At 40.5% G+C, this 25823-nt stretch overlaps 1 protein-coding gene across 1 annotated transcript in view; it reads right to left on the minus strand.

The window, feature by feature from the left end:
* GNA15 (G protein subunit alpha 15) overlaps positions 1-25823 on the minus strand; it is a 159289-nt gene that overhangs the window by 8415 nt on the left and 125051 nt on the right. The window contains exons 4-6 of the mRNA XM_077475585.1: positions 25175-25303; positions 22691-22820; positions 9659-9812 (exon numbers count right to left, since the gene is read on the minus strand). Of these exons, the coding sequence (XP_077331711.1) occupies positions 9659-9812; positions 22691-22820; positions 25175-25303 (413 nt within the window). The remainder of the gene's footprint in view (positions 1-9658; positions 9813-22690; positions 22821-25174; positions 25304-25823) is intronic.

Consider the following 25823-nt stretch of genomic DNA (forward strand, 5'->3'; position numbering starts at 1 on the left):
ATTTTTCAGCCCCTGTTTAACAGGGGCGTGTAATTACAATTTTTGATGCAATACTTTCCAGCAGGGCTCATTCCTGCGCTCCAACTAGAGTATCTGTGAGGGTTTGCAGTGTTGTGGCACCAGCACCAGTGCCTAAGGCACAATTTTTCAGCCCCTGTTTAACAGGGGCGTGTAATTACAATTTTTGATGCAATACTTTGCAGCAGGGCTAATTCCTACGCTCCAACTAGAGTATCTGTGGAGGTTGCAGTGTCGTTGCACCAGCACCAGTGCCTAGTGCCCAATTTTTCTGCCCCTGTTCAACAGGTGCATGTAATTACAATTCTTGATATAATATGTCACAGCAGGGCCCGTTCCAGCGCTCACCAAGAGTAACTGTGAGGACTTACAGTGTTATGGCACCAGCACCACCACTACCACCGAAGGCCCAATTTTTCTACCACTGTTCAACAATGGCATGTAATTACAATTCTTGATATAATAGTTCACAGCAGGGCATTCCAGCACCCATCAAGAGTCACTTTGAGGGCTTACAGTGTTGTGGCAACACCAACACCTTAGGCCCAAATTTCTGCAGAGCATATAGGGCAGGTCCCTACTTTCAAACATCCAACTTACAAACAACTCCTACTTGCAAACGGAAGGAGACAACAGGAAGGAAGGGAAATTCTCTACTGTAAGAGTTGATATGGGAAAAAAACGTTTCTCCTCTCCACTAAAGCTTTATCCCAATCCTTGTTTTACTAAAAACCCCAAATTTTCAAAAAACATTGGTCATTGGGACAGAAAGTAAGGTGAAATCTTCTGAAGAGGTGCACGGTCAGAAAAAAAATGTTATAGGGGTGATAACCCTTCCCTATGTTTTCCAAAAAGCTTAAAAATAGATTTTTTGACTGGAGCTACACTTTAAAAATTTAGCAGTTCACAAATACAAACAGATTCTACTTAACAACAAACCTACACAGTCACTGTCTTGTTTGTATACTGCTGTTCTGAGTATATAGGGCCTGGGGGCCCCATGCCTTTCCTTTTTTTAATTTTGGTACTTTAATTTTTTTGTACAAAACCCAGGGGTAGGGGGGTACCCATGCCATTTTTCTCAATGATTTTCATCCATATTGCCAGGACCAGACATTACATTAAAACCGCAAGCAGTTTTTAAATGACCTTTTTCCATTCGAAATGTCATTTTGTGCAGGGACTGTTTTAAACACGGCAAACACTTGCCACTTCACAGGCATACTATAGACACCCCCCAGGCACGATATTTAAAGGAATATTTCACTTTTTTTCCCACTTTAAGTGTCATTAAAATCAATGCTCCCGAAAAAATGTCAGTTTTAAAACTTTTTTTTTGCATTGATACATGTCCCCAAACCCTTTTTAGGACAATAACTTGCATCCTAGCCTTTAAAATTAGCACTTTTGATTTTGAAAGTTCAAATTACCCCATTTTTTTAAATAGACACCCCAAGGTATTTTCTAAGAGGCATTGAGTATTTTGCAGCTCTCATTTGTTTTTGAAAATGAATGAAAAAATTGCATTTTTTTTTTTTAATTTTCAAAACTTTGGGACTAAAAGTGAGATCTATAAAATACTCAACATGCCTCTCAGCAAACTGCTTGGGTGTCTACTTTCCAAAATGGGGTCATGGGGGGGGGGGTGGTTGTGCTATCCTGGCATATCATGGCCTCCGAAACAGTGATGGGTAGTGAAGAGTGAAACCACGGTTTTACGCCCTTAGAAAGCCTGAAGGCGGTGCTTGGTTTATGGGGTCCTGTACGCGGATAGGCTCCCAAAAGGTCCCACACATGAAGTATCCCTGTACTCAAGAGAAGCAGCAGGATTTATTGTGGGGTGTAATTTCACATATGCCCATGATATGCTTGAGCAATATATCATTTAATGACAACTTTTTGTCATTTTTCAATCACTTGTATTTGATTTTTTTTTTTTACCTGAGTCATGTGGCTGAATACATTTTGTATAACTAAAATTTAGTTTATTGTATTTTTTTATAACAAAAAGTAGAAAATATAATTTTTTTTCAAAATTGTCAGACTTTTTTCGTTTATATCGCAAAAAATAAAAACTGCAGAGGGAATAAAATACCACCAAAAGAAAGCTTTATTTATGGAAAAAAAAGGACACACATTTTGTTGTGGTGTAGCATTGCATGACCGCGCAATTACCAGTTAAAGCTGCACAGTGCCAAACTGTAAAAAGTGCTCTGGTCAGGAAGGGGGCAAATCCTTCTGGGGCTGAAGCTGTTAAAAGCCCACAGTATGATTTCCAATGGCACAAAATACTCAAACATAGATTTTACAATTTCTGTTCTATTCTGCATTTGCTGTGAAACCAGCTGTCTCATTTTTTTTGTCTTAGAAACAATCAAAATTGTTTCATCATCGATTGCTACAATTATCAACATATTTTTTCTGTAAAACAGACTTCAATTTTTGCTGTGTAAAAACACTTTTTTAGTCAGTAATTGGAACACAACAATAAAGCTAAAATGAGAACAAACTAGTAGTCATTTATTGTTTGTTTTTTTAAAAAGAAAATTGTCTCCTTTTTGCTGAAAATGGTTTATTAAAGTATTTTTTTTTCATAGGAAAGAATGAAAGATGCTTGGGTGGAGAATGGTGCTAACAGTACTGATGCTTCTTATACTGGGTGAAGTTGTGTAGTAAATATAAGCTTGGGTCTATGGGTGGGGCTTGACATGCAATCTTGGAGGTAAGGATATAAATCTAACTTGAAAACAAGGGCTATATGAGGAAGAAACCTGTTCCACCACAGTTTTGCCAACATTTGTTGTAAGGTTGTAGATGGAAAATTGTTATTAAGCTTCTGGGGTGTTTTATACCACCTTAATAAAGGCTTGTGGGCTGGCTCTTGAATAGAGATGTCAAATGGAGTTTGTTTGTTGAATTTGTGTGCAACATTCAGAATGTGGTTATCAATGTGGTCATCATTATCTGGTAGTCTTAGCCCTTGTACACACGGTCGGACATTCTGATGGAAAATGTCCAATCAGACCGTGTTGTCAGATAATCCGACCGTGTGTGGGCTTCATCAGACTTTTTCCGTCGGAATGTCCGACCAACAAAGTTTGAGAGTTGGATATAAACATTTTCCGACAACATGATCCGATCGTTTGTAGAGAATTATGATCGGACAAAGTGCCACGCAATCGCATGCTCAGATCAAATTCCTAGACCAAAGCTATTGGCTACTAGCCTGAATGTAGTCCCGTCATAACTAAATAACATCATCATGTTACAAACGATCGGATTTTCTGACAACTTTGTCCGACCGTGTGTATGCAACACCAGTTTCGGACAAAATCCGTCTGGCAAAATCCGATGGATTTTGTTGTCGGAATGTCTGGCCGTGTGTACAAGGGCTAAGGGTATTTTTTCTCTAAGTGCTTTGAAATAAAGATAGTCATCTGATTTAGAGTTCTGTTTATGGGGCATAGATGTTAGGAAAATTGACATTTCCTTCTGTTGTTTAATAATCTCTATTTTAGAGGTAGGCCCAGAAAGAATTTCTCTTTCTAGGGTGAGTAATTTAAATTCTGATTTTGTGAGGTGTTCCCATGTCTATGAAATCCTTTAAAAATCAAGGTCTAGTGGAGGGTTCAGAAGGATGGCTCTGAATATGGTTACCAGGTGGAAAGTCTGTGTCAGCAAAGACAAAATATACCCAGGAGCATAATTATGCGCAGACGGAGAATTCCTAATAGCCAGACCTATTGTCAGGAAAGACCAAATGTGCATAGGCACATAGTTAAGCACTAATAGAAAATTCCTGTTAGCCAGAGCCGGACTCATGCAAATGCATATGTGCAAATGCGTTTGCATGACTGCATACACGCCAGCCACTAGATTGGCACCAAGTGGGCTATTCAAACACCTCTGCTGTACTAGAACCTTGTCTTATGGTCTACAATTTTCTGCTACCTGCTACTTGTTCTTGTGCTTGATTTTCTGTTGCCGATATGTTGGTTTTGTGCTATCTTAGCATATCATGGCCTCCGAAACTGTGATAGGTAGTCAGGAGTGAAATCACCGCTTTACGCTCTTAGAAAACCTAAAGGCGATGCTTGGTTTTCAGGGTCCTGTACACGGCTAGGCTCCCAAAAAGTCTCACACATGTGATATCCCTGTACTCAGGAAAAGCAGCAGAATGTATTTTAGGGTGTAATTTCACATAAGTTCATGGCATGTTTGAGCAATATATAATTTAATTGACAACTTTGTTGAATTATTATTTATTTATTTATTTTTTGTCATTTTTCAATCGCTTGTGAGAAAAAAATAAAATATTTAATGTGCTCAACATGCCTGTCAGCAATTTCCTTGGGGTGTCTACTCTCCACAATGGGGTCATTTGGGGGGGGGGGATGTTGTACTGCCCTGCCATTATAGTACCTCAAGAAATTAGATAGACAGTCATAAATTAAAAGTTGCGTAAATTCCAGAAAATGTACCCTAGTTGTAGACGATATAACTTTTGCGCAAACAAATAAATATACGCTTATTGGATTTTTTTTTTACCCGAGACATGTGGCTGAATGCATTTTGGCCTAAATGTATGACTAAAATGTAGTTTATTGGATTTTTTTTTAACAAAATTAGAAAATATCATATTTTTTAAAAAATTTTCGATCTTTTTTTTGTTTATAGTACAAAACATAAAAACGGGAGGGAGATCAAATACTACCAAAAGAAAGCTCTATTTGTGAGAAAAAAAGGACACAAATTTTGTTTTGGTACAGCATTGCATGACCGCGCAATTACCAGTTAAAACAGCGCAGTGCCAATTTGTAAAAAGTGCTCTGGTCAAAAAGGGGGTAAATCCTTCCCGGGGCTTAAGCAGTTAAAAGCCCACAGTATGATTTCCAATGGCACAACATACTCAAACATAGATTTTACAATTTCTGTTCTATTCTGCATTTGCTGTGAAACCAGCTGTCTCATCTTTTTTGTCTTAGAAACAATCAAAATCATCGATTGTTACAATTATCAACATATTTTTTCTGTAAAACAGACTTCAAGTTTTGCTGTGTAAAAACACTTTTTCAATGAGTCAGTAATTGGAACATTAAAGCTAAAATGAGAACAAACTAGTAGTTATTTATTGTTTGTTTTTTTTTTAAAAGAAAATTGTCTCCTTTTTGCTGAAAATGGTTTATTAAAGTATTTTTTTCACAGGAAAGAATGAAAGATGCTTGGGTGGAGAATGGTGCTAACAGTACTGATGCTTCTTATACTGGGTGAAGTTGTGTAGTAAATATAAGCTTGGGTCTATGGGTGGGGCTTGACATGCAATCTTGGAGGTAAGGATATAAATCTAACTTGAAAACAGGGGTTATATGAGGAAGGAACCTGTTCCACCACAGTTTTGCCAACATTTGTTGTAAGGTTGTAGGTGGAAAATTGTTATTAAGCTACTGGGGTGTTTTATACCCCCTTAATAAAGGCTTGTGGGCTGGCTCTTGAATAGAGATGTCAAATGGAGGTAAGGATTTGTGTGCAACATTCAGAATGTGGTTATCAATGTGGTCATCATTATCTGGTGGTCTTAGGGTAATTCCCATGTCTATGAAATCCTTTACTAATCAAGGTCTAGTGGAGGGTTCAATAGGATGGCTCTGAATATGGTTACCAGGTGGAAAGTCTGTGTCAGCAAAGACAAAATATACCCAGGAGCATAATTATGCGCAGACGGAGAATTCCTAATAGCCAGACCTATTGTCAGGAAAGACCAAATGTGCACAGGCACATATTTATGCATGAACAGCAAATTCCTGTTAGCCAGAGCCGCACTTATGCAAATGTGCATGTGCAAATGCCTACATGAACGCCAGCCACTAGATTGGCACCAAGTGGGCTATTCAAACACCTCTGCTGCACTAGGACCTTGTCTTATGGTCTACAATGGTCTGCTACCTTTTACTTGTTTTTGTGCTTGATTTCCTGTTGTCGTTCTGCTATCTGTCCGACCATGCTTGAACTCTACCTGAACCGCCCCTGGCTTGCTCTTTGTCCAGGTCCCTGCCTGATTTTTCTGCCTATCTGCTTACCGTTTCCAACTCCAGCCAAAACCTGATTATTCTTCCGCCTGCTGCTCTGTACCTGACGTGCCCGCTACTTACTGATCTGGCTTGCCTGACTCTTCTCTGTGTCTAGCCTGTGGAGGCCATCCCTACTCCTGCAGTATGCCAATTACCTGCTGTCTGCCACCTGCCGGTCTTGCTACCCATGACCAACCAGCCGCCAAGTGCCTGCTGACTGTCTTTTAACCTACTGCACCTGCTGTCATGCATTACAATCCAGCCTGCATCCAAGTGCGCACAGACCTCTCATCTGGAACCGCCATCACCAGAACTGGCAGGCACTCGTGCCACTCCATGCTCTTGTACCTCCTGTTACCTTACAGAGCCAGAGGTGTAAGAGATTGCCTTCTTCTCCATGTCAGGCTCCATCACCAGGTATGTGACAGTCTGGATTATTAGCCAGGGAATCAAGAGGAAGAGGACAGAAGAAAAATTAAAATTCTAGGCTACTGAAGAAATTAAGAGTATTGACTAAAATAAATTCTCTAGCTATAGTAAAACTGTGGACCCGGAGGGTCTAATAGAGAACAGTTATCAAGATACCCATAATATCTTTTTCTAATTTTACCCAATCTTTTTGTGATGCGTTGCAATTCCAACTATACACTGCAGTAGACTGGCAGTATGATAAGCCTTGAAATTGGATAAACCCACTCCACCTGAATATTTAAAACGCGTGAGAAAGGACTGTTTTTGCCTCTGACACCAAGGTATTATTTTGGTCATTGATAGCAATCTTGGGAGTTACTATGACTGCCACTGACAAACGGATGGAGTTTATCTTACTATTTTTTTCTATTCAGTGTGCATTATAGTACATTGGAAAAAATACAACAGATCAAAAAGTTTGGTGTGTTACTGTGTTACGGCATATTGTTTTTTAATAGGCCACCTAAATCGGCCCAATGCATGAAAACATATTGTTATTGTGAATTTCCCTCTTTAAAATTTGGTTTGTTTGAGATCATACTTTGACTGAATGCTTTGACTGGGGTGGCAGAACAAGCATTCCCCCTAGGCTATGGAGTTGGTTAGATGGGAAGGTGCTTGTAGCCAAAATCAGGATAGCAGCCTATGGTGACAATGCTGTTTCTAAATAGATATACCAACATAGTTGTCACCCTAGGAAAAGAAGTGTGTTATTTGAAAGTTCATCAGGTAAAAAAAAAGGAAAAAACAACTGAAAAGGCTGATGCAGACACCATGTTTAACCGCTTCAGCTCTGGCCATTCCTGACCAGGCCATTTTTTGTTATATGGGGCTGCATTACTTTAACTGACAATTGCGCGGTCGTGTGACGCTGTGCACAAATAAAATTGATGTCGTTTTTTTTCCGATTAATAGAGCTTACTTTTAGTGGTATTTGATCACCTCTACAAATTTTTATTGTTTGCGCTATAAACAAAAAAAAGACCGACAACTTTAAAAAAACAAAAAAACGATTTTTTTTTTCTGCTACAAAACATATCAAGTAAAAAATCGAATTTCTTCATCAATTCAGGCCAATATGTATTCTGCTACATGTTTTTGGTAAACAAAATCTCAATAAGCGAATAGTGATTGATTTGCGCAAAAGTTATAGTGTCTACAACCATGGGATAGATTTAGGGACTTTTTTTTATATATAATTATTACTAGTAATGGCAGCAATCAGCAATTTTTTGCGGGACTGCGACATTGTGGTGGACAAATTTGACACTAAGTGATACTTTTTGGGGACCAGTGACACCAATACAGTGATCAGTGCTAAAAAAAGGCACTGTCACTGTACTAATGACAGAGGTAGGGCAGGGGTTAACATCAGGGCAATCAAAGGGTTAAATGCGTGACTGGGGGGCGCCCTCTGTGGGGGATGTGCTTTGACTAAAGGAAAACAGAGATCCGTGTTTCCGCTTAGCATAAACACAAGATCTCCATTTTCCCCTCTGGCAGAACGTGGTCTGACTCCAAACTAATGCCAGGATCTCAGCGGACATCGGTTCCCCAGACCCGCTGATTGGCTCCCGCTGTGTCCAATGACAGTGAGAGCAGGTCTCCGGTGGGGTGAACGTGTGCCCAGACCAGAAAGAAGAATTCACGTGCAGTATATGTATGGGGCGGTCCTTAAGCGGTTAAGATGTCACTAAAGGCAATTTTTTTCTTAGCTTTAGAGTGGGGAAGGATTAGAACTCTTGTCGGCTTTTAAAGTATTACTAAACCCACAACAGTAAAATCAATCTGTATATGCAGTAAAGCATGCTTATTATACTCACTGTAGAACCTAAGGGGTTAATCATCTGCATTGTGTAAAAAGGCTGCTTGATCTTGTATGCACAGATCCTCCTCTTCTTCCGCTGACTCCAGAACATGTCTGGATGGTACAGAGCCTTTGGAGTCAGGCTGCACACACTCAGTTTGGTGTGTATTTCTAGTGAGTTTTTTCTTAGGAGAGTGCATATGATCAGCACAGGGCCAATCAGCACTGTCCAGACAGAAGGTCAGGGGTCCTGGATCCTGATAGGACATCTCAGTACAGTATGAAATCTCCTCCTGCAAGCTTTAGCAGGAACTGACAGAAATCAGAAGACTGCTATATACTGCTGATGAAAAAAGGTATTTAGCAGTTTATATTTTCAAAATAATTGCATTTCCGTGTTCTGTGTACTGTGGGAGACCAGATATAGTGAATGCAGGGTTTAGTAACACTTTAATGCTGCCTGTGCCCCTGTTAGGGAGGTTCCCCCTTTCTCTTTGTGTACCACTATCTTCAAAAGCCAAAGTAAAGAAAGTCACAAATTTTGGATTGACATCAGAACGGGAACGGAAAGGGAATCGTTCCATGGGGACACTAGTTCTGGCGACCCTTGTGACACCCTGGGATTCCTGCACATTGGAGGGATTTCCTGTCACTTCCCGATTTGGCTACTGAACATGAAATGAAGGGAAATCTCCGCAATGGGACACAGATGGGGGAAAAAAACTGAGTTATAATTCTTCCACTACTCTATACAAAATGAAAAAAGTGTTACCTTTAGTTACACTTTAAAGACTGATAAGCTGCAAAATACAATTTATGTTCTTGGGTTTAGAGCTATGCTTGGACAATTATGAATGTCTTCAGCTAGCTCTCACTTTTTCTCTTAAAATATATCTTTTTGTGCAGCTTAAATTCCTGATTTTGTATAGGAGATTTACATGACTAAACCAACCATTTCTATTCAGCCCTATGTTCCTTTTTTAGTTATTTCTCCTCTGCTTGACTCCTCACAATAAATATTCTGTGGTTTTGTTAGTTCTTCCACAGAACTTTATCAGGTAATCTTAGATTACACCACTGCTTGTTATCAGCAACCTCAAGACACACGTCTTTCATACCAAATTTGTGCTGCCCTGCTGTTATTATTAACAATATTTATTATATCTATTTCATGCATCTATTTTATATCAGCAGGATCTATTTGGTAGAATGTTATTGTTTTTTTTCTTACATTTTTATATTAAACAAACACAGGTTTCTTTCAATACCCTATCATTCTGACATTGAAATGTACCTTTGAATTTGGGAAAGTATGTAGCCAAATCAGACATGTAGATCTTCTCAGCCAGCAAGTCAGTCTTGTTGAGGAAAAGGATAATAGGAGTCTCTTTAAACCAAGGAAGCACCATTATTTGCTTGAAGAGTGCCAAGCTCTCTCTCATACGATTCTATAATGAAAAGATAGGGAATGTCAAGAAAAGCTTTCGATGCTACTTTACAAAAGGGCACTTGATTTTTGTAAAAAGTAGTACATTCTTTTCAACTTCTGAAAATCTGTATGTTTGGGTGCCAGGCATTTGGACACACATCAAGACCAAAAATCTTTTCTCTAGTTTTGAAAACAGTAGTGAAGTATTAGAACTCCTGCCAGGGTTTTACTACTATCTGGGTTGTGTTAGAGAGAATTACCCTAGTTTCCCATCCTGCTGTCAATGGTTTCATTATAAAGGAAGATAGGAAAATCGTCATTTTAAAACATAAATACAACAGAATAAAAATCAGACAGCGGTCCTAGCCTTCCCCTACTGTACTACAGAACTTTGTTTTTCCATCTGTGCTGCTATTAAAAAGTTTTCATCACTTCTTGTCTAATAAAACGTTGTCAGCAGTGAGGGCAAATCTCTCTAACAGAGCCCTGGATAGCATTAAAAGCCTGACAAGGGTCCTAAAAAATAAGGAAAAAGGTTTTAGCTAGACATACACTTGACTTTTAAATTCATGAATGTACTGTATATATATCAGTGATTCTCAACCAGGGTTCTGTGGAACCCTAGGGATCCTCCAGAGGTTGCTAGGGGTTCCTTCAGCATTGGGCAATTTCTGCCTCTCAGATAACTTTCCACTCACACCATTGATCTTTTTAGCTATCTGTAAGGAGGTAATTCTTCCCAATGACCACAAGTGTAAGGACCATTTTTCCCACTGATCACCACACTAATGTTGTATTTTGTTCAAAATAGTTTTGCCATAGACTACTTGACTTTGTATTTTGTACCCACTTTGTTTATAAAAACTAAAAAAACTTTTAAAAAACAAATTTATGGCGTTAGTTTCATACATATCAACTCCTCATTCACATACAGGTAGAACACTTAGAGAGTATTGTAATCATTAGTTAACAACCAGTCTGATCAACAGCAAAGAAGGGAACATGGGGTAGACAAACCCCGGGACTTTTAAAAACATGTGGTGTTAAGTTTGCCGTTTCCACCCTCACTATTGCTTTTGTATAACCAGTCTGATCCTTTTATTAGGATTTGTTATTTGAAGGTGTTTGTACTTCTTTCTGTATATAAAATAATACAAAAATAAAGTATTGAAACCATTGGATTAGCATAACTAGCATTTTCAGAAGGAGGATAGCAAGGTAAGCAACTGCTATGTCTGTAAAGCCCAACCTCTGCAGTGTTCCCCTGCTAATCCTTTCCCTGTTACAAACCTGATCAAAATATTCAGTGTCGGCTTCTGTCAGAGCTCACAAGGATCAGAGAAGCCCATCTTCAAACCTGTGACAGTGCTGTGACCAAGCAATTTGTCACTAGGCCCAAGCATCTAGGTCTACACATAAGACTAAAATGAGGAATAACTGAGGAAGAACAAGGGACTGGTCCCAAAAGAGGGAGAGTCTGAGAGACAGTTGGGAGTTAAGCATGAACTCGTACCCTAAACCTCAGGTGAACCCTATTAGATGATAAATAGATACCAGCACTGAACATGCTAGCAGATATGTAAGAAAAAAAAATCTTTAGTTTCTGTTTACGGGTTGCCAAAAACCTGCAACAAAAGTTGTGCCCCAAAACAGAACAATCAGTTAAAAAATTTAAGAGATTGGCTGTCCGTTTTCTGAAACTACAAGGGAGGCTTCTAAAACTGAAAGTCACATTTTAACCCTGTTGTCTAATGAATATTTGTACTTTCACTGGTTCCCAATTGGCTCACGCAGATATACTGCAGCGCAATGGCTCTCCTGGGCGAAACCCCGTACGGGTACGGCTTTCCCTTTAGTAGCATCCATAGGGTCCATAGGGTGCACGCGGGGGATCCAATGCGCGTGGCTGCCGAGCAATGGTTTTCCTGGGCGAAATCCCGAGCGGGTACGGCTTTCCCTTTAGAAGCCACTATAGGGTGCACGTGCCCGCAGCACAGCAGGGGATCCAATGCGCGTGGTCGCCGACAGGCCACACGCAATCGCGTGCACGAGAGTAAGCACAGGGATTTGTGTGTGTAAACACACAAATCCCTGTTCTGTCAGGGCAGAGGAGACATATCCTTGTTCCTACTAAGTCCCCCGGTCAGTTATATCCCCATACAGTTAGAACACACTGAGGGAACACACATTTAACCCCTTGATCGCCCCTAGTGCTAACCCCTTCCCTACCAGTGACATTTACATAGTAATCAGTGCATATTTATAGCATGTATAAATGTTAATGGTCCCAAAAATGTGTCAAAAGTGACCGATCTGTTCGTCGCAATGTCACAGTACCGCTAAAAATCGCAGATCCCCACCATTACCAGTAAAAAAAAAACTAATAATAAAAATGCCATAAAAATGCCATAAATCTTTCTCAAAGCTTGTAGACGCTATAACTTTTGCACAAACCAATCAATATACGCTTATTGCGATTTTATTTACCAAAAATATGTAGAAGAATATATATTGGCCTAAACTGATAAAGAAATGTTTTTTTTTTTTAATTTGGGGGATATTTATTAGCGCAAAAAGTAACAAATATATATATATTTTTTTCCAAATTTGTTGGTCTTTTTTTATTTATAGCGTAAAAAATAAAAACTACAGAGGTGATAAAATACCACTAAAAATAGCTCTATTTGTGGGGAGAGAAGGACACAAATTTTGTTTGGGTACAGCATTGCATGACCGCGCAATTGTCAGTTAATGTGACGCAGTGCCGAATTGTATAAAGTGCTCTGGCCAGGAAGGGGGTAAAATCTTCCTGGGCTGAAGTGGTTAAGCATTGTTCCATTTGTTTTAGGGACTTTTGAGCCAATTTTGACACTTGTTTTCCATTCTTTGGTTTTTAAGGCTAAAATCAATACATTTTTAATCTCTTGGATCTTCCCTTGGTAAAATGAAGCCAAAAAGGGCAAAAAAAAAAAACTAATTTTGGGAGTTTGTGCTCCTTTAGAGGCTTAGAGCCTTTTTTCAAATGCATCAAATGTAAAGGGGCACCACTCCCTAAATTTATTTTTTATGGGTTTTCTTTGCCCTTTTAGACTTCATTTTACCAAGGAAAAAGACTCAAGGGATTAAATATGTGTTTATTCCAGCCTTAAAAGCAAAGAAATTGGCTGGGAAGCTGCCATTTCCTGAAACCAGAAGTGGCCTTCTTATGCCCTGTACACACGGTCGTAAATTTAGATGGAAAAGGTCCGATCAGATTATATTGTCGGAAAATCCAATCATGTGTGGGCTCTAGCGGACTTTTTTCCGTCAGAAATTCAGATGGACAAAATTTGAGAGCAGGATCTAAAATTTTCCCCCAAAAAAATCTGATCTGACTTTTTCCGATCGTTTTTAGAAATTCCGACAGACAAAGTGCCACGCATGCTCAGATCAAATTACAAGACCAAAGCTATTGGCTACTAGCCTCACGTAGTTCCGTCTTAAGCAACGAACGTCACCACATTCCGAATGATCGGATTTTCTGACAACTTTGTCCGACCATGTGTATGCAACACCAGTTTCGGTGTGGTCGGAATGTCCGACCATATGTATAGGGCATAACCTTTTTTTCCCTGACTTTTGTGCATGTTAAACATCCCTTTTTGGGATATTTGGACCCATTTTGACAACTTTTCTGCATTTCTGAGCCTCTTACAGACACAACAAAAAATGTAATAAAGAACTTTTTTTTTTGAGGCTTCATGTTACCATGGAATGGCCAGAGGGATTCCGTAGGAGTTGATTGCAGCCTAAAGCCAAGCATTTGGATGTGAAACTGACATTTTCTGAAAACAGAATAGAGACTTTGAAAGCCAGAAAAAGCCTTTCAACCCTTTGCCATGACTTTTTGCATTGTAAGTATTGTTGCACCCTTTTCGGGGAATTTTGAGGCTGTTTTGACACCTCTACTGCTTCTCTGAGTGTTTTCCAGACAAATAAAAATGAAATCAATTTTTAGATCCTGAGTTCAAAAAATAGATTTTTTTTGGAATCCTGAGCTCAACTGTTCAATCTATATTTAGATCATGGGCTCAACTGGTTGGTCTATTTTCAGATCCTGGGCTCAACAGTTTAATATATTTTTAGATCCTGGGCTCAAAAGTTCATGCTATTTTTAAATCCTGAACTCAACAGTTTTATCTATTTTTAGTTCCTGGGCTCATCTGTTTAGTCCATTTTTAGATCCTGGGCTGAACATTTGATCTATTTTTAGATCTTGGACTCAACTGTGTAAAGGGGCACTACCCCTGTTTTTTTTATCCTTTTGGCTTTATTTTACCATGGAATGAGCAGAGGGATTTCATATGAGTCGGTCCCGGGGCTACCAAGCAATTGGCTGGTAAACTGCCATTTCCTGAAACTGAAAGTGAGGTTTTCAAACTGAAAATGGCCTTTTAACCTCCCTCACCATTACTTTTTTTGCATTTTAAGCATTGTTGCATCCATTTTTGGGGACTTTTGAGTCCATTGTGGCAACTTTTATGCATATCTGAGCCTTTTGCATATGTATGAAACTTTGAAGGGGTACCACCTTAAAATGATATTACCCTCCATACACCCCATTTATTTATTTTTTTTTTTTTTTTTGTGGCTTAATTTTACCATTGAATGATCAAAAGGTTTTTCTTAGGATTTTATTTCAGCCTTACCTGCTTCCTGCCTGGACACTGTACATATACAGTCAGGTGAGGAAAACGCTGTTCTTAGAGGATGTACCCAAGGGCCCTTCCACTCTATCCATTGAGTGTGTGGGAAATTGGCCCTGTGCCATGTGGCTGCTGTGACTAATCACAGCAGTAAACAAAGGCTGTATGAATGAAAGCCTTTGAATGGTGTTATTGATTGCTTACACAGTGATTATGACTATGTGAGTATTCACAGTAAAAAAAAAAAAAAAAACATTCACTCCTCTTAGAGCCACTATGGGGATACTGCACTGCTATGGTGGCAGTATGTAAAAAAAAAAAATATATATATATATATATATATATATTTTCTTACATGCTGTTAGCAGAGCATGTGCAGTATCACTATGATGACATTGTACTGCTGTGACATTGATCATGTACAATGGCTGGCTGTTCTGATATCAATGTCAGTGCTACCAGTCATTGTCTCTGATCACCACCACAGTAGTACAATGCCAATAAATCAGTGCTGCTAGTCAATGTCCCTAATCTCTGTTGCACCAGTCAGTGTCTCAGATTACGACCACACCAGTCACAGTGTCCCTTACCACACTACACCAGAGCATTGTACCTAGAATCAGTGTTACTGATTACCACCAGACTAGTGCCTGCTACCTAGACCAATTGTTTGCTGACTATGTCTTTGCCTACCACATGAACTGTTCCATCTGCACGTCTGACTAACTACATTCTTGGGAGACACAGGTCCCAGCCAACCCCTGCAGACAACTGCACTACACTCTTTTGTTCTTCTTTTCTTCAGCCTTTTGTATTTCCTGTCCAATTACCATGGCATTTCTGGGGGCACTCGCATACCAGTAGGCTAGGTTTGCTTGGCTTATAGGAACGGGGACTGCAATAGGTGAAGCTACATTAAGCTTTATTCCCTGACCAGTCGTACAGAAGCAACCATTATAGTACACTGTTTTTGATACAATTGATTGATTTGTGTGATATAACAGATACAATGTGCAGTACACAATCAGTACAAACATTGAAAAGTCTCACACATGTGGTATCGATATATTTGGAAGAAGTAGCAGAATGTGTTTTGACAACTTGACAACTATTATTTTCTATTTGCATTTTCCAAAAACTTGTGGCAAAAAAATGTAATCTTCAAAAAAAAACTCAACATGCCTCTAAGAAAATACCTTTTTGCTTTCCAAAATGTGGTCATTTTGTGGGTGTTTCCACTGTCCTGATGCTCCAGTGTCTCACAAAAATGTGAGAGGTAGTCAGGAAATTAGATGTGTAATTTATGCTCCTAGAATTCCTGAAGGTGCTAGGCTGTGAAACAATCTTACACATTTGGTATCAACATACTCGGGAGGAGTAGCAGAATGTATTTTGGTGTGTAATTCTAATTATGGCTATTCTCTGTGTTAGAAATAGCTTATTGATTGATAACTTTGTGTAATAAATAAATTTTCAAAAGACTCATTATGACTTTGAGAAAATGCCTTGGATGTTTTAATTCACAAAAACACAAGCTGACAACAGCAAAAGCCGGGTACTGCTACTACTAATGTGGTAGCCAGTGTGTCCTGTTGACAGCTTGTGTTTTTTGTAAATGAAAGTGCTCTTCTTGAGCTGCAATCCTTCACAAAACAAGCTAACAGTTTTCACTTTCTCTATTCCCCCGAATAACAGACTGCAGGTCTAGTATCTGTGTGCACTAAACAGGACAGATGAGGAGACAGCAGCTGCAGAATAGGCAGGCAATAGGGCTTAGTGCTGGCTGTACTCTTATGGAAATGCCCATATTTTTAGGCTTCAGGGGTATAGCGTTACAACCAGCAGTGACAAAAAAAAGGTTTATTTTGTTTACAGGGAATTTTCTGAATGCAGTAGGCTTGTGTGCAATAGCATACGTTGGACCACCTTCCACATAAATTTGCATCACTCTAGCGATCAGCATTGGATATTGATTTGCACTCAATAAACATCTGTCCCCTCATCCCTCAGACTTGAAACCTTTAGACTATATACTATTACTTGGTTTTACTAGGTTTTATAAATACCTTTTATTATTTGGAATTGTTTGTGGGACCTGGTGAAGAAAAGCCTAATACATGCCTCTGTACGTGATCAGCATATTGACTCCCTTTAGGTCCCATTCACACATGAGCGTAGCGGTTTCAGGCAGAAAGTTGCAATTTTGCCATGATTTTTGCCACGGTTTTACAGCAATTTTGACCTGTTTTTACCGCAATTTTGTACAGGTCAAAAGGTCACCAATGTAAAAAGCAGAAAAACGCCCAAATCTGCCATAAAAAAAAAGTTCCAGAACTTGTTTGAGCTTCGGGCCCCATTCACACCTGAGCGTTCTGTAGCTTGAAGCCTGAAGCTACAAAATACTAGAGGGGAAAAAAAATCAAATATTCTCTATGGAGATGGTTGTCATCTCCACTCCAAAATGCCTGAAGCCAGAAGCTCCAAAACACCTGAAACTCAAACAAGTTCTGGAACCTTTTTTTTAGGCAGATTGAGGTGTTTTTCTGCAAAAACACGTGAAAATCTCGGTTAAAAATCGCTGCAAAATCATGGTAAAATTGTGCAACTTTCTGCCTGAAAGCGCTACGCTCAGGTGTGAATGGGGCCTACGAGGCTGGGTGCAGTGACGGCATATGCAGATCTCCTTTGAGCTGTGACAGGTTTCTATGCAGAGCTGTACCAGATTTTGCATGCATCTCCCCCATGTATGGCAGAATTAAAGGTCTTTGAGGGAAAAAAAAGTGTTTAATTTGTTTAGAAGCTATGTTATAATTCATCACTTGTCATGTTTTATATTGAAAGTATAGTAAGCCTAAAGCAAACAAAAAGTTGCTTTACTTAGAAAAGCTGGTAATTACACACGCAATTAAAATGAGTAAGATGTTTGACATATATTTAATTTTGCTCTAAAATGATAGTTTTATAAAATAGAAATAATATTTTCTGTGTGATTAATATAGAGGAAATTAGCTGTACAATTCAGAAAAGCACCCACTACTCTCCAATATTCCCTTCAGCTCCCAGTATGCTAGGTGCTGGCCATAGGAGCCCATCCTTACTCCCTGTGCAGGAAACAGAAAGGCTGTACACCAATAATGTCACCTCCTTCTTTCAAGCTTTATTTTAACAAAGAACTCATGCTGCTAGTCCCTGCCTGGAAAAGGCCAACCCTTTCACCCTCACAAGCTTTTCCCTGCAATATCTAGGGTGAAACACATTAACAAAGGGTGTTTTTTTTCCGGCAGCACGGTTGACATGAGCCACTATTTTTAGCTGCGCTTTACCGCCAATTTCGCTGCACTATTCGGCCACTAGCAGTGCTCTTTTGTCGAGAAAGGGTTAAAACCACAGCAAAGCGCTGCTGTAGCAGCGAAATGCCGCCGGTATAGCCGCGCTGCCCCATTAAATTCAATGGGCAGGAGTAGTGTATACACTGCTCCTTCAGCGCTCCAAAGATGCTGCTAGCATTACTTTTTTTACCATCCTGCCAGCACATCGCTCTAATGTGAAAGCCCTCTGGGCTTTTTTTTTTTTTTCACAAATCTATCTGTTTTTCCATACCTGAAAAACGAAGGGCTCTCAACCACATACTTTAAATATTTGCCACTTAAATGAATAAGTGTTTGCAAACACTCCAAGGAAAACAAACTGTACGTGCAGATCATCAAACATCATAAATATCTTTAGCAACTGTGTCATCATTTTGAACACAGAATTTGTTTTAATAAAGTCTAAAAAGCTTCCATACTGAGATCATGCTACCTGGCCCACGTTAGGGATTTTTCACAAGATTTTCCATACATCTGTAATGTTAGGTAAATAGGATGCAGATCCACTATCCAAAACTAAAAAGAAATGTTTTCTCCAGTAAAGTTCACCTCCATATTCACTAGGGATGCACCGAATGGGTTTTTTGGTGCCGAAAACCGATACCAAAAATGAAAAATACACTAGGCCGAAAACCGAAATCGATACCGAAAATGACTGTTTTTAACCACTGGCAGACCGGACCATTTTGCTGATCAAAGACCAGACAACTTTTTGCGATTCGGCACTGCGTCGCTTTAACTGACAATTGCGCGGTCGTGCGACGTGGCTCCCAAACAAAATTGACGTCCTTTTTTTCCCACAAGTAGAGCTTTCTTTTGGTGGTATTTGATCACCCCTGCGGTTTTTATTTTTTGCGCTATAAACAAAAATAGAGCGACAATTTTAAAAAAAACGCATTATTTTTTACTTTTTGTTATAATAAATATCCCCCAAAAATATATAAAAAAACATTTTTTTCCCTCAGTTTAGGCCGATACGTATTCTTCTACATATTTTTGGTAAAAAAATCGCAATAAGCGATTATTGATTGGTTTGCGCAAAAGTTATAGCGTTTACAAAATAGGGATAGTTTTATAGCATTTTTATTAATATTTTTTTATTATTATTTTTTTTTTACTAGTAATGGCGGCGATCAGCGATTTTTATTGTGACTGCGACATTGTGGGGGACATTTTTGACACATTTTTGGGACCATTGTCATTTATACAGTAATCACTGCTATATAAATGCAGTGATTCCAGTGTAAATGCCACTGGCAGTGAAGGGGTTAACCAGTGGGTGGCAGTGTAGGGGTTAAGTGTTCTTAGGGGTGTGTTACTAACTGTGGGGGGGTTGGGCTTTCATTTAGTGAACACTGATCTTTGCTCCAATCACATGGAGCAGAGATCAGCGTCACTAGTTGCTAGGCAGAATGGAGAAATGCTGTTTACACGGCATTTCCTCCATTCGGCCGCTCCGTGAGACGATCGCGGGATGCCAGCGGCGATCGAGTCTGCGGGTCCCGCGACCGGACTCACGGGGGTCCCGACCAGCGCGGGAGCGCGCCGCCACCGGCAGGGCGGCATTGAATATTGGACGTACCTGTACGCCAATATGCCTGCCCGTGCCATTCTGTCGACGTACATCGTCGTGCGCTGGTCGGGAAGTGGTTAAAAAATATTTTGATACAGGAGGTGGTCAGAGACTGGGGACATGGTACAGGAGGTGGTCAGAGACTGGGGACATGGTTCAGGAGGTGGTTAGAGACTGGGGACATGGTTCAGGAGGTGGTCAGAGACTGGGGACATGGTTCAGGAGGTGGTCAGAGACTGGCGACGTGGTTCAGGAGGTGGTCAGAGACTGGCGACGTGGTTCAGGAGGTGGTCAGAGACTGGCGACGTGGTTCAGGAGGTGGTCAGAGACTGGCGACATGGTACAGGAGGTGGTCAGAGACTGGCGACATGGTACAGGAGGTGGTCAGAGACTGGCGACATGGTACAGGAGGTGGTCAGAGACTGGCGACATGGTACAAGAGGTGGTCAGAGACTGGCGACATGGTACAGGAGGTGGTCAGAGACTGGCGACATGGTACAGGAGTTGGTCAGAGACTGGCGACATGGTGCAGGAGGTGGTCAGAGACTGGCGACATGGTTCAGGAGGTGGTCAGAGACTGGCGACATGGTACAGGAGGTGGTCAGAGACTGGCGACATGGTACAGGAGGTGGTCAGAGACTGGCGACATGGTACAGGAGGTGGTCAGAGACTGGCGACATGGTACAGGAGGTGGTCAGAGACTGGCGTCATGTTAAAAGAGAGAAGTGTGGTGTCCCTTGTGCAGCCAGTGTTGTGTCCCCTCGTGCAGCCAGTGTTGTGTCCCCTTGTGCAGCCAGTGTTGTGTCCCGTGCAGCCAGTGATGCCCCCGTGCAGCCAGTGATGCAGCAAAGAGAGAGGAGAGCCGCCTCTGCCGTCTGGTTCAATAGAGCGCCGGGAACATCACAGCTTTAATTTCAATAGCTGTGTGTTCCCCCGTCGAGCGGCGTCGCATACAGCCCCTCCCCCCCAATCTGGACGGGTGATCTGTCTATCAAAGTTCCCCGAACAAGGGGGAGGGGCTGTATGCGACGGCGCGCGACGGGAGAACACACAGCTATTGAAATTAAAGCTGTGATGTTCCCGGCGCTCTATTGAACCAGACGGCGGAGGTGGCTCTCCTGCGCTATACACCTCCCGTGATGGACGGCACCAGGGGCGGGGGCGGTGCTCCGCCCCCGCCCAGGCCCCGCTCCATTTTCGGCTCAATTATCGGCCGTTTTTTCCTTTCGGCAAATTGCCGAAAGGGCCATTTTTGTCCGATATGTTTCGGCGGCCGAAATTTCGGTGCATCCCTAATATTCACTAACATCCATAATTTGCAAACATCTATTCTTAAATGATAACTAGGGATGAGCCATTTCATTATTAACACTTGTTATTTATAATTCTTTTTATAAATTATGTTATGCTTGATTTTATTGATTTGATTGATTTATTAGAGGGGTAGATCAATTTTCCCACTATTATTGCAATCAATTTATTGCAATCAATTAATTAATCACTCATTGGTGTTTATATTTAATTTATTCATAGTATTTATGTATGTGTGCGGCTTTTTCCTTTTGTTATCATTCCAAGAGAATGCTTGTAATCCAAATTTATATCAAAGCGAGTTTCCCCATAGAAGTCAATGGAAACTCAGATAATTTGTTCCCCGACTTCTATTGTATGCAGTACCATATGTGGCCAGAGTCAGGAAATAGTCGGGAACTAATGCTCATGGCTCTTTCTCATCATCTCTACTGCAAGAGCCTACTACTGAAAAGGCTCAGTGTGGACAAAACCTCCCAAAAAGGTACAAGGGCTGCCTTCTTATGTTAAGGAACCTTTTAGGGAACACCCTATTAGTCAGGAACTAATCTAAGTTCAGTTAGAGACTTGGACCAGCACATATTTTGTTTTATGCTGTCTTGTTAAATAATGCAGTGCAATCCTGCTTGTCCCTGTCCTGTGCATGGTTTACTTTTGCCAATACCGTTGAGTCTGTCCTTCTCTTGCAATTGCATTGTTGGTCAATGGGAAGAAGAATCCCCCCTACGTCAGTGGTCAGCAGGAGAAAGAATCATACTTCACACTGGCCATCAACAGAAAAATAATCCCTTCAACATTAGTGATCTTTGAGGACAATATTGTAACAATGGCCTGTTTTCCGCCCTAGCTGATTAGCTGTTTGTTGCCCTTGTTTTAAAATGATTGTCCATTTGCAGCACCATATTGTAATAATGACTACTGTCAGGGCTGCTGATAAGGCAGTACAGCCAGCCCTCCTATACCGGGCCCTGGCCCCATCAGTTCAAAAAGCGGGTCCTGGGCACCTGCAGTTAGTGTTGCCGCCTGTCCAGGATTCACCCAGACAGACCGGCTTTTGAATCATGTGTCCAGGTTTCAGTCTGCCTGAAACCCAGACACATTATGTAAACCGGGCTGTGGCTCCCCTATTTACTGAGATAGCCATACGGAGCTGCGGACAGCTGTTTTTGGGCATATTCTGCATCACTGGTGGGGCGGGGGGGCATGGGGTGATGATATCAGCAAGAACAATTTGGCCACACCCACTGTTCACCATGCATAGCATGCCGCATTCCTACTGACCTTGGGTTACCCAAAGGTGTAATCCTATAGTGTATGCTACGGGGAAAAATAAGTACCCTGTGCCGCTATGGTGTTCCGGTTTAGCTTGAAGAAAAGGTGGCAACCCTACCTGCATTAGTGCCTTTTACCAACCCTTGTGGCTCCCCCTGCAGCTTTGCCAGCGTCTCCTCCTTTTTCTTCCTCCAGCTGTGTTTACTATGCTTCATTCATTCACTCTCCAGTGCAGCTGAGGCTGCAGAAAACGGGTTTGGTAAATCTCTGTCTTCTGCCCTTTTCTCTGTCTCAAATGTGAGACATCAGGGGTCTGTTTAGTAAATTTCCACTGTCTGTTCCTTTTCTATGAGTTTTCATTTTACTTTATAATTATTAATAAAAATCATTTTGTCGTATACAGGACGGTGGCATTATAAAATAATTAGTTTCAGGTGTCAAATATGCTAGGTATACCATTGCGTTCAGGTGCCCTGTCTATTATGTAGGCTGCATTTAGGCTTTTGAATCCCCTGCCAATGCACTACGATACAGGTTTTGATGGACCTGCACCAATTTTCCTTCATACTGAATTACAAAGCACAGTTGTTTCACAGGTGCATTGGGGAACCATTCAAAATGAATGATGCTGCAATGTTACCGCAACACAAAAGTGTGAATCTGCCCTTAGTATTAAAAAGGTTTTTACCTCATCTTTCTTCTCTTCTAGCTGTTGGTCATATTCACTGAGAGATGCCAGGTAAATGAGAGCATTCACATTTTCAAAGCAGTGGATCCACTTCTTGCGCTCAGATTTCTGCCCCCCTACATCCACCAGCCTGGGAAAAATATAATAAGCAAAGTTAGCTTTAAAAGCAGAGTGCCTATGCAACATTGTCCTAGCCAAATGAAGTTAAAATGAAACACATGTACATCATATCACTATGGAGTAATAGAAATACACCTAAATAGGTGCTTGATCATTGAAAGCCAAACAAACCAATACTGAAAAAAACAGCTGCACTCAGAAAACCAAATACTGTACAAATGTTGCAATAACTACAAATAAAACTGTTGCACTGCCATATTGGCATACTGTATCTTCAAACTTCAAATTTTAGTGGTGACTTTAATACATTAAAGTCTTTGCATGAGGGGAGCGTGGGAAAATAGGGATACTACAATGGTTTGGACTAATACTGCCATTCCTGAATTTCCACATGGGTGAGACAAAAAAAAATGAGTACTCTTCTTTACTTTTTTATTTGCACTAACAGTAAAATCATTAGGAAAAGCATTCAGTGTACAGAGAGTCCGTGAATTATGATCATCCGCCTTGAGAACGACTCCAACTTACACATCAGAAAACATTGGAAAACGACGTCGGAAAACAGCTCAAAACATCAGAAAATTATGTCAGAAAACATCAGAAACGCCATTCTGCGCATGCGCACCCGGATTACGAACAAATCTGACTTCAGAACAAACAGGCAGTCCCTAACCTGTTTGCAACTCGGGGACTGCCTATATTCCCTTTTTCCCCTGCCTGACTGACTGTGATTTTATATTGGTGAAATTAGAGTTCCCAGATTTCTGACAATGATGATATTCAATGATCGCAAAATAATGGTGTGACTTGGTGCACTGCCACTATATCCAGATAAAAACAACAACAACAAGAAAACTGTGTTCTTTGTGCGTATTTTAGTGCTTGACGAACAATTTTGACAGAAGTACGTTTTTAAATGTAATCTGGATAAAGTCATTATCATTGGCTGGTGTGCTGTCCCATGTGTCCAAAGACATGCTGGTAGGTTAAAGTGATTGTAAATGATCACTTTGTAAAACAACCCATTGAGTTTAACCACTTTGCACCCGCGCTATAGCCGAAAGATGGCTACAGCGCAGGCTTAAAATACCAGGAGGCCATACATGGACATTCCCCCGTACTTAGGGCATACACGCGGTGCGCTCTGTGATCGCTGAGTCCTTGGGACTCCACTGATCACAGAGCAGGGTAAAGGGCCAATCACAACAGGCCCTTTACCATGTAATTAGCTGTCAGCCAAAGATGGCTGATCACAGACGTAAACAAAAGCCGGTTTCCGGCTTCTGTTAGAGAAGCATTGGTCCCCTTAGTGATCACCAGTGCTGCTAATCAGTCCCCTCCAGTACTGCTAATTAGTGCTTACCAGTGCCACCTATCAGTGCCCACCAGTGCCACCTATCAGTGTCCATCAGCACTGATAATTAGTGCCCATCAGTGCCACCTATCAGTGCCCACCAGTGCCACCTAGCAGTGCTGTCAATCAGTGATCATTAGTGCCCATCATTACTGATAATTAGTGCCCATCAAGTGGTTAAAATAGTGCAAAACTTGGTGCAAGTCTGCACAGAAACCAGTTAGCTTTTTTTTTCAAAGCCTAATTGAACAAGCTGAGGTCAGAAGCTGATTGGCTATCATGTGCAACTGCACCAGATTTTTCACTCTCCAGTTGTAGTGAATCAACCCCATACTGTCTGATTTATACTTACAGCTACTTTGTTACTGTATGGGCCTACAAACAAGAGAAAGGTGGGATGCCTCATGATTTTTGAACTATAGTTAGTCTTTTGACTTCTCTGAATGTATCCATGCACATGCTTCCCCCTATAGTACAGTTTCTGAATTTAGCCACAAACTCAGAGCTGTTCAGAGGAAGAAAGCAAAGTAAAAAAAACTAAAGTTTGTACATTTTGAAGAATAGGGGGGAGATTTACTAAAACCGGTGCACTCAGAATCTGCTGCAGCAGTACATAGCAGCCTATCAACTTCTAACTTCCGGTAGTTCAATTAAGCTTTAATTATAAAACCTGAAAGCTGATTGGTTATGGTTACTATGCACAGCTGCACCAGATTTTGCACCATGCAGTTTTAGTTAATATAATTTAGTAAATACAATTAACACACACTGGAACAATTTATAGTAGCTTAGTGGATCACATCAGAGGGTGATATGTATGACTAATAAACCGAAAGAAAGCATTGAAACAATCTTTTTGCATAAATATAATTTGGATTATGTTTGATCTGTTAACAATCTACAAATTGAAGATGTTACATCTCATTTACTTTTACTTTCAAACAGACTAAACTTGAGTAATATGTATATATACTGTAAATATATACATATATATATTTCTTGTTTCTCACCTAAGAGTAACATTATCCACAGAGAAACAATACTCGTTGATTCCTGTAGTTGGCATCCTGACCCTTACGATGTCTTCATTAGTTGGTAGATATCCATCCTCTGTGATCCGTTCCAGATTGGTCAAGTAGCTGCAAGACAGGAAGACATTGTTAACTGAGATAAGCAAGGTTTGTATATCACATTATGTAATACTGTGATAACATGTATTGTTTTACAATATCTGTAATCCATTGCAGCTGTACATTTTACTCTGTGTACTATATATTGAACTGTTTGGTCACCTATGGAAAAACAACACATGGCCATGTACATTCTTATTTTACCATTGACTGATAACTGGTTTCTTTGTAAATCTTCAGCCGGTATGCATCTACAGTGGGGATCGAAAGTTTGGGCACCCCAGGTAAAAATGTGTATTAATGTGCATAACGAAGCCAAGGAAAGATGGAAAAATCTCCAAATGGCATCAAATTACAGATTAGTCATTCTTATAATATGCCAAAAAAAGTTAGATTTTATTTCCATCATTTACACTTTCAAAATTACAGCAAACAAAAAAATGGCGTCTGCAAAAGTTTGGGCACCCTGCAGAGTTAATATCTTGTACTGCCCCCTTTGGCAAGTATCACAGCTTGTAAACGCTTTTTG

Source organism: Lithobates pipiens, unplaced genomic scaffold (genome assembly GCF_037356315.1).
Source record: "Lithobates pipiens isolate NorthernLeopardFrog02 unplaced genomic scaffold, aLitPip1_a1.2 Scaffold_13, whole genome shotgun sequence".
Lineage (NCBI taxonomy): Eukaryota > Metazoa > Chordata > Amphibia > Anura > Ranidae > Lithobates > Lithobates pipiens.